This window comes from Mesocricetus auratus, unplaced genomic scaffold (genome assembly GCF_017639785.1).
Source record: "Mesocricetus auratus isolate SY011 unplaced genomic scaffold, BCM_Maur_2.0 Super-Scaffold_100007, whole genome shotgun sequence".
NCBI classification, from domain to species: domain Eukaryota; kingdom Metazoa; phylum Chordata; class Mammalia; order Rodentia; family Cricetidae; genus Mesocricetus; species Mesocricetus auratus.
In genome coordinates this window covers 10106200-10119415 of record NW_024429191.1, presented here as the reverse complement: position 1 = coordinate 10119415, position 13216 = coordinate 10106200, and the positions used below count along the sequence as shown (strand labels likewise).

General features: G+C 46.6%; 1 protein-coding gene across 1 annotated transcript; it reads right to left on the bottom strand.

The window, feature by feature from the left end:
- Nucleotides 1–2812: 2812 nt before the first annotated feature.
- On the bottom strand, nt 2813–4569 carry LOC101842986 (mastin). The gene is made up of 5 exons (XM_005081572.4): nt 4403–4569; nt 4065–4245; nt 3606–3880; nt 3350–3513; nt 2813–3236 (listed from the first exon to the last, which is right to left on the bottom strand). The coding sequence occupies exons 1-5, from the start codon at nt 4461–4463 to the stop codon at nt 2982–2984; spliced, it is 936 nt and encodes a 311-aa protein (XP_005081629.1). The 5' UTR covers nt 4464–4569; the 3' UTR covers nt 2813–2981.
- Between the last annotated feature and the right edge of the window lie 8647 nt (nt 4570–13216).

Below are 13216 nucleotides of genomic sequence, written 5' to 3'. Positions count from 1 at the left end.
CTGGATCAACGGTAGGCAGGACCTCATCTTGACTAGGAGTGCTTAGATATGCGTGACCCTGGCCCACTACTTAAGCCTCAGCTTCTCGTCAGGACCCGGATGATAGACTTGAGGAGTCACCGGGTTACTTTGTCTTCCTTTCCAATATGGCCACATTGAATAACCCTCCTTTTTTCTGCTTTTTACTATGAATTTGGCCAGTCAGAGCTACATAATGAGACCATTTAAGAAGAAAGTGCCTAACCAATGCCACTGTCCCTAGCAAGAGGGATACAACTGTCCATGGACCTCACAGTTGGCCAAGACCTGGCTGTGTTTGCAAGAGGAAGAAAAAGAAGGGACACCCAGAGCCTCTAGTAAGGCTACCTGGCACTCCATCCCATCTTCACAACAGTCCAGCAGAGCTGACCCCAAAGCTTCCTCCAGGTGACACAGGCAGTCACACTGTCAGCTCAGTATGACACGCCAGTGCCACTTGGTCAAATGTTGAGAGAGGCAGCAGTTAGCGTGCGCGCGCGCACACACACACACACACAAACACACACACACACTCCCCAGGGTCCACTGTGCCAGACTTTTTAAAAAAAGTTTATTTAGGACAACAAGAAGGCTAGATGGGTGCAGGCACTTGCTACCAATCCTGAAGACTTGAGTTCAATTCCTAGAACCCTCAAGATGGGAGGAGAGAACAAAGTCGTGTAAGTTGTCTTCTGACCCATGTGAGTACATACATGAACACACACTCTCTTCTCGAAGCAATAAAAACATAATGGCTGGGCATTATTATTAAGTGGATTTTTTTCACTTTATTATTTTTGGCAGCTTTACTGAGATGTAGTTTACACAGTTTACACACCATACGATTCACCCACTTAATGAGTCTAGTCCTACTCCTCATAATAGTGCATGCCTGTAATCCTAACACTTGGCAGGCTAAAGCAGGAGGATTGCTTAGAGTTCAAGGCTAGCGTGGGCTATGGAGTGAGACCCTGTCTCAAAAACAAATCACAAAGAGTGTAGCTGTGTGGGTTTCAGCTCATGCCTGGGGGTGCAAGTCCTTCCCACACTCCACGTTACATCATTTTCCTCATTCTGAAGGACATTTGTGCCTTTTAGCTCTCACCTCCTGTCCTGGTTCCCTTCCCTCACCCCTGGTGGCCACCAGCCCACTCTCTGTGGAGATCAGACCACGTGGTCCTTTGTGACCAGCTTCTTAGTCACCTAATAGAGAACTCCTTCCCACTTGGTGCCTACCTACTGCAGGAAGCCAGACGACTCCCTGATTCAACTGCCTAGTGAGTCTGTTCCCTGGGCCTGCTCCACCCAGCACTGTGGATATGGTGGCTTACACACACCAGGGTTGGCCCACAGGTAGACTTTGGAGAGGGCCCACCTACTGGATCGCAGGCTGCACCTTCTCCTGTACCCTCACATGTCAGATGGACAAGTAAGCTCTCTGGGGTCCCTGTTATAATCATTTCCTAATGTTTCTGAGATAGAGGCTAGAGCCTCAAGAAGCAAAGCTCAGCCACCAAGAGTGCTAAGAGAGGGCAGTCTTTCCTAGGCACTAGGTTGACAGACACATTTGTAGGCCCCTGAAGAACCTGCCTCCTCTCATGACATCCATCTGGGGTAAGATGAAGGCATAATGGTTTCAAGCTACCTGCAGAAGATTTCAGAGCATTGTGGGTAGAAGAAATAAACACTTGAGAGATACAGCTGTAGCTCCTTTGGTAGAGTGCTTGCCTAGCATTCACTAAGCCGTGGATTTGATCCCCAAGACCACATAATGGCACTGGTAGTGCGCACCTGTAATTCCAGCACTTGGGCAGTGGAAGCAGCAGGATCAGAAGTTCAAGGTCATCTTCAGGTGTTTCGTAAGCTCCAGGCTAGTCTGGGATATATGCGACCCTCTCTCAAAAACAAAATGGGCTAGGGATGTGGTTCAGTGCATAAACCACTTGTCCAAGCTTTGGGACTAGAGTTCAGATCCCCTGTTGCAGTCCATTTAACCACCCCCCTCAAGAGACAGAGATGAGGTTCTTTTTTTTTTTTAAGATTTATTTATTTATCACATATGCAGTGTTCTGCCTACATGCCAGAAGAAGGCACCAGGTTGAATTGTAGATGGTTGTGAGCCACCATGTGGTCGCTGGGAGTTGAACTCAGGACCCCTGGAAGAGCAGGCAGTGCTCTTAACCTCTGAGCCATCTCTCCAGCCCCCGAGATGAGATTCTTGAGGCAAGTAAGCTAGCTAAACTAACAGAATGGGCAAGCTCTGGGTCCAGACAGAGACCCAGCATTAGTAAATTAAATCGAAAGTGATCAAGGAAAGTGCCTAATGTCAACCTCTGGTTTGCACCTGCACGTGCAAATGTGCATACACACACACACACACACACACACACACGTGAACATGCACATATGTTCATACAAGCACAGCAAACATGCAAGAGGAAGAAGGAAAAAAGAAAAAGGGGGCCAGTACTTTAGACCATTCTTTGAAAGGCCACATAGGCTCAAAAAAGGGCATTTAATTACCACTGAGGACTGAATTGTTGGGGAGTGCCCCAGATCTGAGTTGTGCCTAGGATTCCTGGAGCCTGAATAGGCAAGTGGGAACAGCCCAGGCCCATCCACATTTGGGAGGTCTGGGCTCCACAGAGTGGTGTGGACTAACTTAGTGACTGTGAGCATCTCCTCTTCACAGCACCAAGGGCTCGGAGGCACTAATGGGGAAATGTCCCACTCTACCAGCTCAACCCCAACCCTTAGTGCCAAGCTCTGGGTTCAAAATTCAAACAGACATCAATTAGCCAATCCATCATTTAATGGGAAACAGGGTAAGGAGGAGATATGGGCTGCCCACCTACTCCTGAGGAATGTGGCTTTAGCCCCACCCTCCCAGAGGTAAGGTACACCAGAGACTTTAGACCAGGAGCAGAAGTCTTGTTACCATGGGATAGGGAAGGTTAATAGGGTTAGGCTGGACCAGAAGAAGGAGTGAAGGGGTCAACAAGAGTTGTTAGGGTCTCTTCCGTTGCATGAATCCCATCTGGCCCCATTGAGGGTTCTGGAAACTTGGGGACATAGCGATTGATCCAGGACACGTAGTTCATCACTCGAGTGTATACACCAGGGAAGTCAGGAAGTCCACAGCCTCTGCCCCAGCTGACCACACCCACCTGGACCCAGGAGCAGTTCCACCTGCACACCAAAGGGCCCCCGGAGTCACGCTGTGGGGAAAAAGCAGGAATCAGCCCTCCAGGCATCCCATGATGCCAGAGTGGGTGGGTCCCAGAGCCTGGGCCAGGCAGGGACAGAGGAGAGAGGACAGTCAGGTCATCACCTGGCAGGAGTCCCGGCCCTCCGTCCCAGCACAAAGCATGTCCTCTTTGATGATCCTGGCCTTGCTGTGCAAGGAAGAATTGTTCTGATACTTCTGTTCACAATCATTGTTTTCCACAATGGGGACTGATACTTCACGTAGATGGTAGGGTGGTGGCAGTGGCACTGTGGAGAAAAGCCAGTGAGAACCAAAGCTGAGGGCTTCCACCTCTTCCCAACAGTGCTGGCAATGGACATTAGGTCTTCCCGATACCTACTGCTGTCCTCGATGACACCCCAGCCAGCCACCCAGCAGGTCTTCCTTGGGGAGACCTTCAGGGAAGCAGCAGGGAGGGTGACAGGGTGGACATGCTCAGACAGCACAACTGGGGTGTCCAGTTTCAGCAGAGCAATGTCTGCACCCCCCAGAGCAGACAGCCTCTCACAGAACTTGGGGTGGCGGATGATCCTGGACACTTTTATCAGCTGGTCGTTTTCATAGAGCCTCAGCTGCCCAACTTGGACCCGAAAGCCACAAGCCTCCAATTCTTTCCTGGGAGACAGGACAATGAACCCCTCAGAGAGGCTGAAGGGTAAGGAAATTAATCTCAGAACATACATAGGGATCAGAAAGGTCTCAAAAACCCTGCCTCCAAATGGGAACCCTGCCAACAAAGTACCACCCACCTCCCAACGTCCATCTGCTCCCAGACAAAGGACTGGGTGACCTTACTCACGGCTTCACGCAGTGGGCAGCAGTCAGCACCCACTGAGGGTGGATGAGGGAGCCCCCACAGATGTGTTCCCATTTTTTGCTCTTCATATCGTAGAATCTCAGGCTGACCTGCCATGGGAACCGACTGACTGGGACAGGGCAGCCCCCAACGATGCCTACCAACTCCTGTCCTGAGCCAAGGTCTGAGAAAGCAAGTAGGGGCATCAGATACCAGGCACAAGTTTTCAAGGCTCGGGAGTCAGTGAGATTCCTGGCAAATTGACATTCTGACATAATCCCAGGGAATCTAGAGCAGGAATCTGAGCCTGGGACAGCCTAAGGGCTGGGGTTAGGACTCACCAGGAGTCACAGGCGTTGTGCTCCCCAGATAGGGGAGGGTGATGAACAGCAGCCACAGCATCCCAGAATCACAGAGATTGCTGGTTCCAAACAACGGCTTCTGAACCAGGACACCTGAGGACAAAGGTTCTGGTATATAGAAGCAGCTATGCTCCACTTTCTGTCTTCCCTTGAGGCTTCCCAGGGTCCCATTTATCTTTCCCCCACAGGATGTGGGCACAGATGCAACATCTGTACTCCAGGAGGTGCATGTTGTGGCCACACATGCATGTCCTTGGGGCTGATATGAGCTGGCCAGCCAGTGCAAGTTCACCGCCTCCCAGACAGACAGGGTGGACTGTCGGGGTATGCCAAGCTTGACAGGAAGCCCTGTTGTAGGTGGGTAAGGCTGCAAACTGGATATTTGAAAAGGGAAAAACAAGATGGAGAAACTAGTCTGTGGGAGAGACCCTGACATGTTCTCCTTCTGTCCTTGGCTGGAGTTACCACCCCTCCACCCCCAGAAGCCTGGCACCTGGAGCTGCTGATATACCAGTATGTGAGCTACACTCTCAGAGATCTTATAGGGTCATTCTGACGGACACGGAGGAGGCATCCAAGCACTGCAGAATTCTTGGGTCAGAGCACATAGTTGGGTCCAAGGGGACATGGCCTCTCCCATGTGGCATGCACATGGAGGTGTGGAAGAGAGAGGCCAAGCTGTTGCCTTTACTGTCTGCGAACCGCTTAGCTAGGCATGGAGGTCCATATCCTAGCTGCCCACTTCTGTAAGACCCTAACCACTACAGACTTCTAGTGTCTCTGGCTCCCAGATCAGCTGGTTCCTTGTCAGTGGCTGAATCAGTTCATGAGCACATCCAGGCTTGGAGAAGAAACAGAGAAGCCCCGCCTTAGGAAGACCTTAGAGGAACTCCCCATGAGCCTGCCTGTCTCCTCTGTTAGGGCCTTTGAGACCCAGATACATCTATGGAGTCACAAACAGCACATGGGTCCCTGGAGTGAGTTGTCCTTGTTTCACCTTGGTCCTGCAACCTTTTCTATGCTGGTTGAAGAAGGCTTGAAGATGTGTTAGAAACATCTGAGGCTTAGAGGACAGAATATTTTTCTGAGTGTGTGTATGCTGAGGCCAGGCAAAGAGCAGCATATGTTCTGATGCTGTAGGAGTTGAGGGGCTCACTCCGGGCGTTGGTGGCACATGCCTTTAATTCCAGCACTCAGGAGGCAGAGGCAGGCAGATCTCTGTGAGTTCGAGGCCAGCCGGGTCTAAAGAGCGAGTTCCAGGACATCCTCAAAACAATACAGAGAAACCCTGTCTCAAAAAAAAAAAAAAAAAAGGAGTTGAGGGGCTCTGTGGGTTCAATGAGAAGGGGACCCTATGTAGGTTAAACTATGGCCCCAAATCTACCCAGGACTTCATAAGGTGACCAAATTTGGACAAGAGGGTCTCCTATTTGCTTCCTGGGTGCCAGGATTATAGGCATGTGCCTCCACACCCATCTGGATTCCCTCTTGAAGACCTCAGGGCCTTCTCTGCCCCATACTCAGTGTTGCAACAGGAAATTAGACAAGAGCAACAGTGAGCAGTAACCCACCTCTGTCTTGGACCACAGGTCCAGTTTGCATCGATGCTGAACCAAAGAATACCATCTACCCTGCTGGACAGCCAAATGCTATGTGGATAGCTGGGCAATACTGAAAGATGGGCCGAGAAGATAGATGTCATATGTTAGCCAGACCCTCTAGAACACCTTCCCATGTGCTGGCAGGTGACCCTGGTCCCTGTTTCTGACACTGAAGCCACACAGAGTCACAAATTTTCCTCCAGGGACACCCCTCAATGCTGCAGCCAGAGTAGGTCTGTTCCCTGTCATACAAATCACTGTGACAATAGATAATGATGCTGGACTTCATAGTCCCCAGGGGCACCACATGAACCCAGATGAACCCAGAGCCACCACCCACCCAAGGCAGTCAATCTTTTTAATAGAGCTTTGACAGTAAAGGACTGACCATAGCCCTCAGGGAAGCTACTCCTCAACACTGTCATGTGAATCTGTGTCTGCCACAGGACCTATAAAGTCAAGGAAATTAAGCCATCATCTCATGGTTGTGGGACTCCAATGTTCAGCCAGGTATGGTGGTGTGTGTCTTTTACCTCGGCATTCAGGAAGCAGAGGCCAGCAGGTCCCTGTGAATTAGAGGTCAACCTGATCTACATAAGGAGCTCCTGGCCAGTCAAGGTTATATGTCTAAAAAAAAGAAAATAAAATAAATTCCATAATCTATCCAGGACAGATTTGTGGTTTGTGTTAGTGCTGGTGTGACTGGTTCGTACTTCTTTCATAAGGATTAGAACAGGAATTTATCTAAGCTGGATACTGGGATGTATGCCTATAAGCCAGCACCTAGGAGGCTGAGAGAGCTTGATTTCTTCCTTCCTTTCTTTTTCTTTCCTTCCTCTCTTTTCTTTTTCTTTTTTCTTTCTTTCTATTTTTTTTGTAGCCCAGGCTGTGACTTCTAAGCCTTCCAGAGCTGTTCATATGACCCTGTCAGAAAGAAAGAAAAGGGAAAGGAAAGGGAAAGGGAAGGGAAGGAAAGGGAAAGGGAAAGGGAAGGGAAGGGAAGGGAAGGAAGGGAAGGGAAGGGAAGGGAAGGGAAGGGAAGGGAAGGAAAGGAAAGGAAAGGAAAGGAAAGGAAAGGAAAGGAAAGGAAAGGAAAGGAAAGGAAAGGAAAGGAAAGGAAAAAGAAACAGGAGGTGACGCTGCTGGAAGAACCAGCTTTCAGCAGCTCAGGAACTAATCATCCAATTGCCTTTCTATCTGAGAGAGCAAAACTTAATTCTCTGGGCTAATGAAAAAAGGAAACACACTCGTGTGTGTACACCCACACCCACACCCACACATACACACACACACCCCTCCAACATATCAGGATCTCACCTAGAGTGCTGATGAATGGCAAGTCTTCAGCAGGTCAGAAAAACTGAAGAGGACATGCAGAGCAGGTGAACTACTGGACTGACAGACAGACAGACGCATGAAGACTTTTCTGAAGGCCAAAGCTTAGCTCTTCATTTTATTATTCTTTTTGTTGCTTGTTCTATTTTTTTTCTGCTTTGTTCTTCTACCCTGATGTTTCCTTTCTGTGTGTGTTTATTTTTTCCCTTCCAGCTTATATATCCCAGTGAAATCTTTCAAGCAATATAAAAGTTACAATAAGGTTACATTGTATTTTTTAAGTGAATGATTACAATGAATACAAGTAAAAAACATGTTTCCCATTTCCTTTACATGATTAAATATTTTACATATTGGAGGTGAAAAACAAATTATCCCCAAGAACCCACACACAGTTAAACATTTATCTTTTGGACTTCCCATAGACTGGGGGCCTTTCAGCCATAGCCGTTTCCATAGGCAGTAGTTTATAATGAATACCAGGAAAACAGGTTTCTAGTTTTGCTTTTCATGTTTTAGAGTTCTGTCTAATTATCTTAACTAACCAACCAATTCATTGTTTTTTAGTTACATGAAGTCATTGAAAGGTTTTGTTTTAGCTCTGATGCACACCAAAACCCATGAACACATCAAGGTTAAGATTAAGAGAACAAAAAAAAATCAAAAAAGAACAATAACAACAAAAAAAGATTAAGAGAACATCTGCCAGACATTGGTGGCACACGCCTTTAATCCCTGCACTCAGGAGGTAGAGGCTGGCGGATCTCTGTGAGTTCGAGACCAGCCTGGTCTATAAGAGCTAGTTACAGGACAGCCTCCAAAGCCACAGAGAAACCCTGTTTAGAAAAAACAAACAAACAAACAAACAAAAAAAGATTAAGAGAACATCAAGATTAAAAGAACTCAATTAGCTTAACTCCTGGGACTCAATTGTTTTCCTTAATCATTAATCTAAACCATAATCTATATAACTCCTCAAGAGAAACTCATAAGTCCTCGATGTGTGACACTTCCTTGTTCCTATTTCTATTTTTTATCCTCTGTAGTCCCTGCTTTATCAGGGGTGAGGGCAACACTATATCCTACCTTTATCTATATTAATTTTCTTACTAAACTAACCTCTATCATAATCCCTTACTATATTTGCTAGAAATTTTTAATTATAAAAATCCTACTTAAACCGGGCGGTGGTGGCGCACGCCTTTAATCCCAGCACTCAGGAGGCAGAGGCAGGTGGATCTCTGTGAGTTCGAGGCTGGGCTGGACCGATAGCCTCCAAAACAATACAGAGAAACCCTGTCTCGAAAAACCAAAAAAAAAAAATCCTACTTAAACTAACACTATTATTGTATAAAATCTTTATTTCACCATGTCAGATACAAAAAAATGGCAGTGGCAAACACAGAGGTAGCAAGAGACTTTCCAGAGCCAAAGCCCTTGGGGCCTTGCCTATCTGAGACTCACCCATCAGAGCCTTGCACTCTGGTGGGCTGAAGCTCAACTGCTACCTGCGGCTCCTCTGATGAGGCCACTAGCAGGGTGAAGAGGTAGCTCAGCTGTTAAGAGCACTTTTTGCTCTTACAGAGGACATGCAGTTAGTTCCCAGCACCTACATGGTGGCTCACAATCATCTGTAATTGCAGTTCTAGGGCATCTGCTACCCTCTTATGGCCTCTACCTTCTTGGTACCAGGTATGCCCACAATGCACATACATGTGTGTCAGAAAACATTTACATGTGAAAATAAATTGATCTTTCAAAACAGGTAGGGATTTACCCATTTTAGTTGAAGAGGTTGTGTCTAAATTCTTTTTTTTTTAAAGATTTTATTTATTGCATATATAGTGTTCTACCTACATGCCAGAAGAGGGCACCAGATTTAATTGTAGATGGTTATGAGCTCCCATGCGGTTGCTGGGAGCCAACTCTCCAGCCCCTGTGTCTAGATTCTTGCTACCACAAACAAGTGGGCATTTTCATTCAAAGCAGATGCTGGCTGGCACAGCCTGTTTTTCAATAATCCATGTATTAGGTGGAGTATCCTGTCACAGAACTCACACTCCCTGCAGTCTTAGCCTTAGAGTGGACTCAGAGACCCCTGTCATTTCAAGGCAACCTCCCTTTGGAGCTCACATTCCTACTTCCCACACACACCTTGCAAAAACAAAACAAAACAAAACAAAACCATTGACACCACAGGAACCAACTCAGACCCTCTGTGTCAAATGCAGAGTCAGGCTTATTCATTTACTATTGTAATTGAACATAATTGTGTGCATGCACATATCATGTCAGTATGTGTGTGAGTGCACATATGTGCCACAGCATATGTTTGGAGATCAGATATTGGTTGCCTCCCTCCCTTTACATGGGTTTCAGGCATGAAATTCAGGTTATCAGAGCTGGGAAGTGAGTGCCTTTAGCAGCTGAGCCATTCCAGCAGAGATCTCTCCAGTCTCAACCTTTTGCACCTTTTGGGGCTAGGTTCCAATTCCAGGGTTAGCACCTAGCTCTGCTGGCTCTGCTGCCCACTAGAGCTCAACAGGAGTCTCCTTAGGTTCCGGTGATCTACAGGAGCGCTAGAGGATAACTGCTCAATCCCTGTCCCTCAGGATGGGGACTCCAGAGCACATGATGCTGGCTTCTCCGGCCCTCTACCAACAGGCTCCAGGGACCTTCTTGAAAGCACACATCCTCCTGTCCCTTCCCTGCTTCTTCCCAAACACCTTGCTCTTAGCTGAGTCCTGTCTGCGGTTGGCTTCTGACTGGATCAAGTCCACACTAATGTCAAAGAGCAAGGGCTAGATCCTGTCTTTTACTTTTGAAGATTGGGTCTCATTATGAAACCAGGGTAACCTTGAACTCTCAGCTACCCTACCTCAGTGCCCTAAGTGTAGGTCACCACCATAGCTATCCTAAGAAAACCACTGATTGTTTGAAAGGCTGAAAATTCCCCCAAAGCCACAGAGAAACCCTATCTCGGGAGAGAAAAAAAAAAACTGAAAGGGTGAAAATTCCCACTTCTTGGAATTTTCCAACTGCAACAGTAGATGCAAACTGACCACAAAGCAACATTTTAACCCATGACTAGAACATCTTAGAACCTGGACCACTTCTCTGAGCAGAGGGTCAGGCAGTGTGAATGTGTTCTCAGGCACAGGACTTGTGAGATCTGTGACAGGTTTTGAAACAGTTGAGACAAACATCAGTAGCAAAAGGAAAGACAGTTGCAGAAACGGACAGCAAAGGAGACCAAAGGTCACAGCAAAGGCTACTATATCTTTAATAGATAACACATGCTAAAAGCAGAACATTTATCCACAGCGACCCAGACTTAACAGTTGGATGCTATCTGATGGAGTAGAGAGAGGAGTGAAGAGAAGCTGCGAAGGTTGATAAATGTGTTATCTGAGTAGGAAACGTGTAGATGGAAATCTAGAAAGAAGTTTCAAAAGGGAGATGGTAGGCATAGAAAATGATTGAAGGATATAAAGTAACATTAGGACTAGAGGGACCACTGTGAGCAAAGCAATTATTCTACTAAACACAGAGGGAACAACTGTAAACAGCCAGGATACAAATATGAGACTGAGGATGTCCCCAGTGATAGAGTGTTTGCCTAATGTGCTTGAGGCCCTAGACTGGAGCCACAGTGCCACAAGACAACTAAATTAGTTAACTGATTAAAATAAACTAACAGTAAGATATAAATATTGACTGTATCAAAATAAGCCCAGATAGATGCGGTCATAGGGAAAGGTGAGAGTTTGCTCTCTCTTGAGTACCTCCACCCTCCCCGAGTGCCTGTTTTTTTTTTCCCCCTGACGCCCCTGCCTAAATCTATGGCAAGACTTTCCATAATAAACTCCAACTACGCCTCAAACAACAAAAATAAAATATTTATTGCAAGTCTTAACCAAAAGATGATTTCTCAAAGTTTTAGGGAATTGGATTTCATCACATACAAAATCTTGCTCTCATCAGAAAATCTCAAAAAAATGGAAAACCAGCCAGATATAGGAGCTCAGGACTACAATCCCAGCACTCAGGAAGCCGAGGAAGGTCAAGGCCAGCCCAGAATACAGTGAAGACTTGAAGACTCTGGATCAAAAGGAAAAATAAAAGATAAGGAAAGAAAGGGAGAAAAAAACGCAATGAATAAATAAATTGATTAATTAACACAGAAAATTCTAGTGACCAGTGAGGAAGAAGTTAGGTTAGACTTTCACTCATTGGGGAAAGGCAGTTGGATTAAGCGCCTGCATGCAAATGTTTACACCGACTTTATGCACCGTCAAAGCTTTGAAACGATACAAGGCAGATTCAGGTTTTTCTTTTAAGTCAATATTTTTAAAAGCAACCAGATGAACAAACAGTAGTCCATTCAATAATGGAAAGAATCAAACAATGGCAGTAGCAGCAACAAGAGAAACTCAATCCACCATGCTCAGTAAAGCATCCCGACTTTCAGTCACGCACAGGTGCCTGTGATGCAGGCACAGGATCCTAAACATCTGCGTGGGGACAGCCAGAGCCAGCACCATGGTTCTCCAGCTCTGTCTCTTTCATCTGGGATATTTGACACTTCATGCCCACCATTCTGCTTTTATGTCTATGACTTTGGTTTCTCTGGAGACCTTGTTACTGGTATCATACAGGTTTTGTTATTGTTGCTGTTTTCCATTTTTTTAAGCTTTATTTTATTCTTGTTGGGCATGGAAATGCACAACTTTAATCCCAGCACTCAAGAGACTGAAGCACGAAGAGGTCAAAGCCAGTTTGGTCTATATAATGAGTCCCAGGACATCCAGGGCTGTAAAGTGAGACTGTCTCAAAAAAAAAAAATTAAAGAAACAAACAAAAGTATGTGGAGTGTGTGTGTGTGTGTGTGTGTGTGTGTGTGTGTGTGACTTGAGTGCAGTGCTTAAAGAGATCAGAAGAGGCCAGGCAGTGGTGGCTCATGCCTTTAATTCTAATACTTGGGAGGCAGAAACAGGCGGATCTCTATGAGTTTGAGGCCAGGCTGGTCTACAGCATGAGCTCCAATCCAGCAGGGCTGTTACACAGAGAAACCCTATTTCAAAAACTGAAAAGGAAGGCTGGGCGTTGGTGGCACACACCTTTAAACCCAGCACTTGACTGTGAGTTTCAGGACAGCCTCCAAAGCCACAGAGAAACCCTGTCTGGAAAAAAAAAACTGAAAAGGAAAAAAAAGATTGTGAACTGTCATGTGCGTGTTAGGAATCGAACTCAATACAGCAAATGACCTTAACTACTAAGCCATCTCTCCAGCCCCATTCATTTTGTGACTGACTTATGTCACTGAGCTACAGCAGCAGCAGCTCAGGGGACAGGCAGGGGCAAGGCAGGACTCCCTGGAACCTCTCAGTGCTTTGCAGCCTCCAAACAGAGCTGCAGAGAATGCATTTCTTGGCAGCCGTAAGACCCAGAACTGCTGCTACAGAGGATCCTGGAGACTCCACCCTTGGGGGATCTCCATCAAAGCAATTCATCTAACATGGCTGCCTTTCCTAACTTCAGCCCACCATGTCCCTGTCCCTTACTTCTGACTCTGATGTTCCTCCAGCCAGTCACTGAGCACAGCCTCCCCTGGAAAACTCTCAAGGAGGCGGCTGGGATAGAAACAGGGTGGATATGCTCAGAGAGCCCCTTAGCGGTCGGGCCTTATATAATATTTTAGAAAGATGCTCTGCCTAGCCGCAGAATTCCAGAGGCTCAGAATTCCTATTGTCTTTTAGATGGAGGTTGCCGGGCCTTGGTTGGGAATGGCTTCTAGTTTGTATAACAAAAGACATAGGCCCTGGGTAAGCCTACACCCACCCTGAAGGCTAATGAG

Coding starts and splice junctions, on each gene's coding strand:
- LOC101842986 (XM_005081572.4), bottom strand. CDS start 4,463: ATGCTGTGGCTGCTGTTCATCACCCTCCCCTATCTGGGGAGCACAACG. Junction 4,246..4,402: donor CACAACGCCTGTGACTCCTG/GTGAGTCCTAAC, acceptor TTGCTTTCTCAG/ACCTTGGCTCAGGACAGGAG. Junction 3,881..4,064: donor GCTGCCCACTGCGTGAAGCC/GTGAGTAAGGTC, acceptor CCTGTCTCCCAG/GAAAGAATTGGAGGCTTGTG.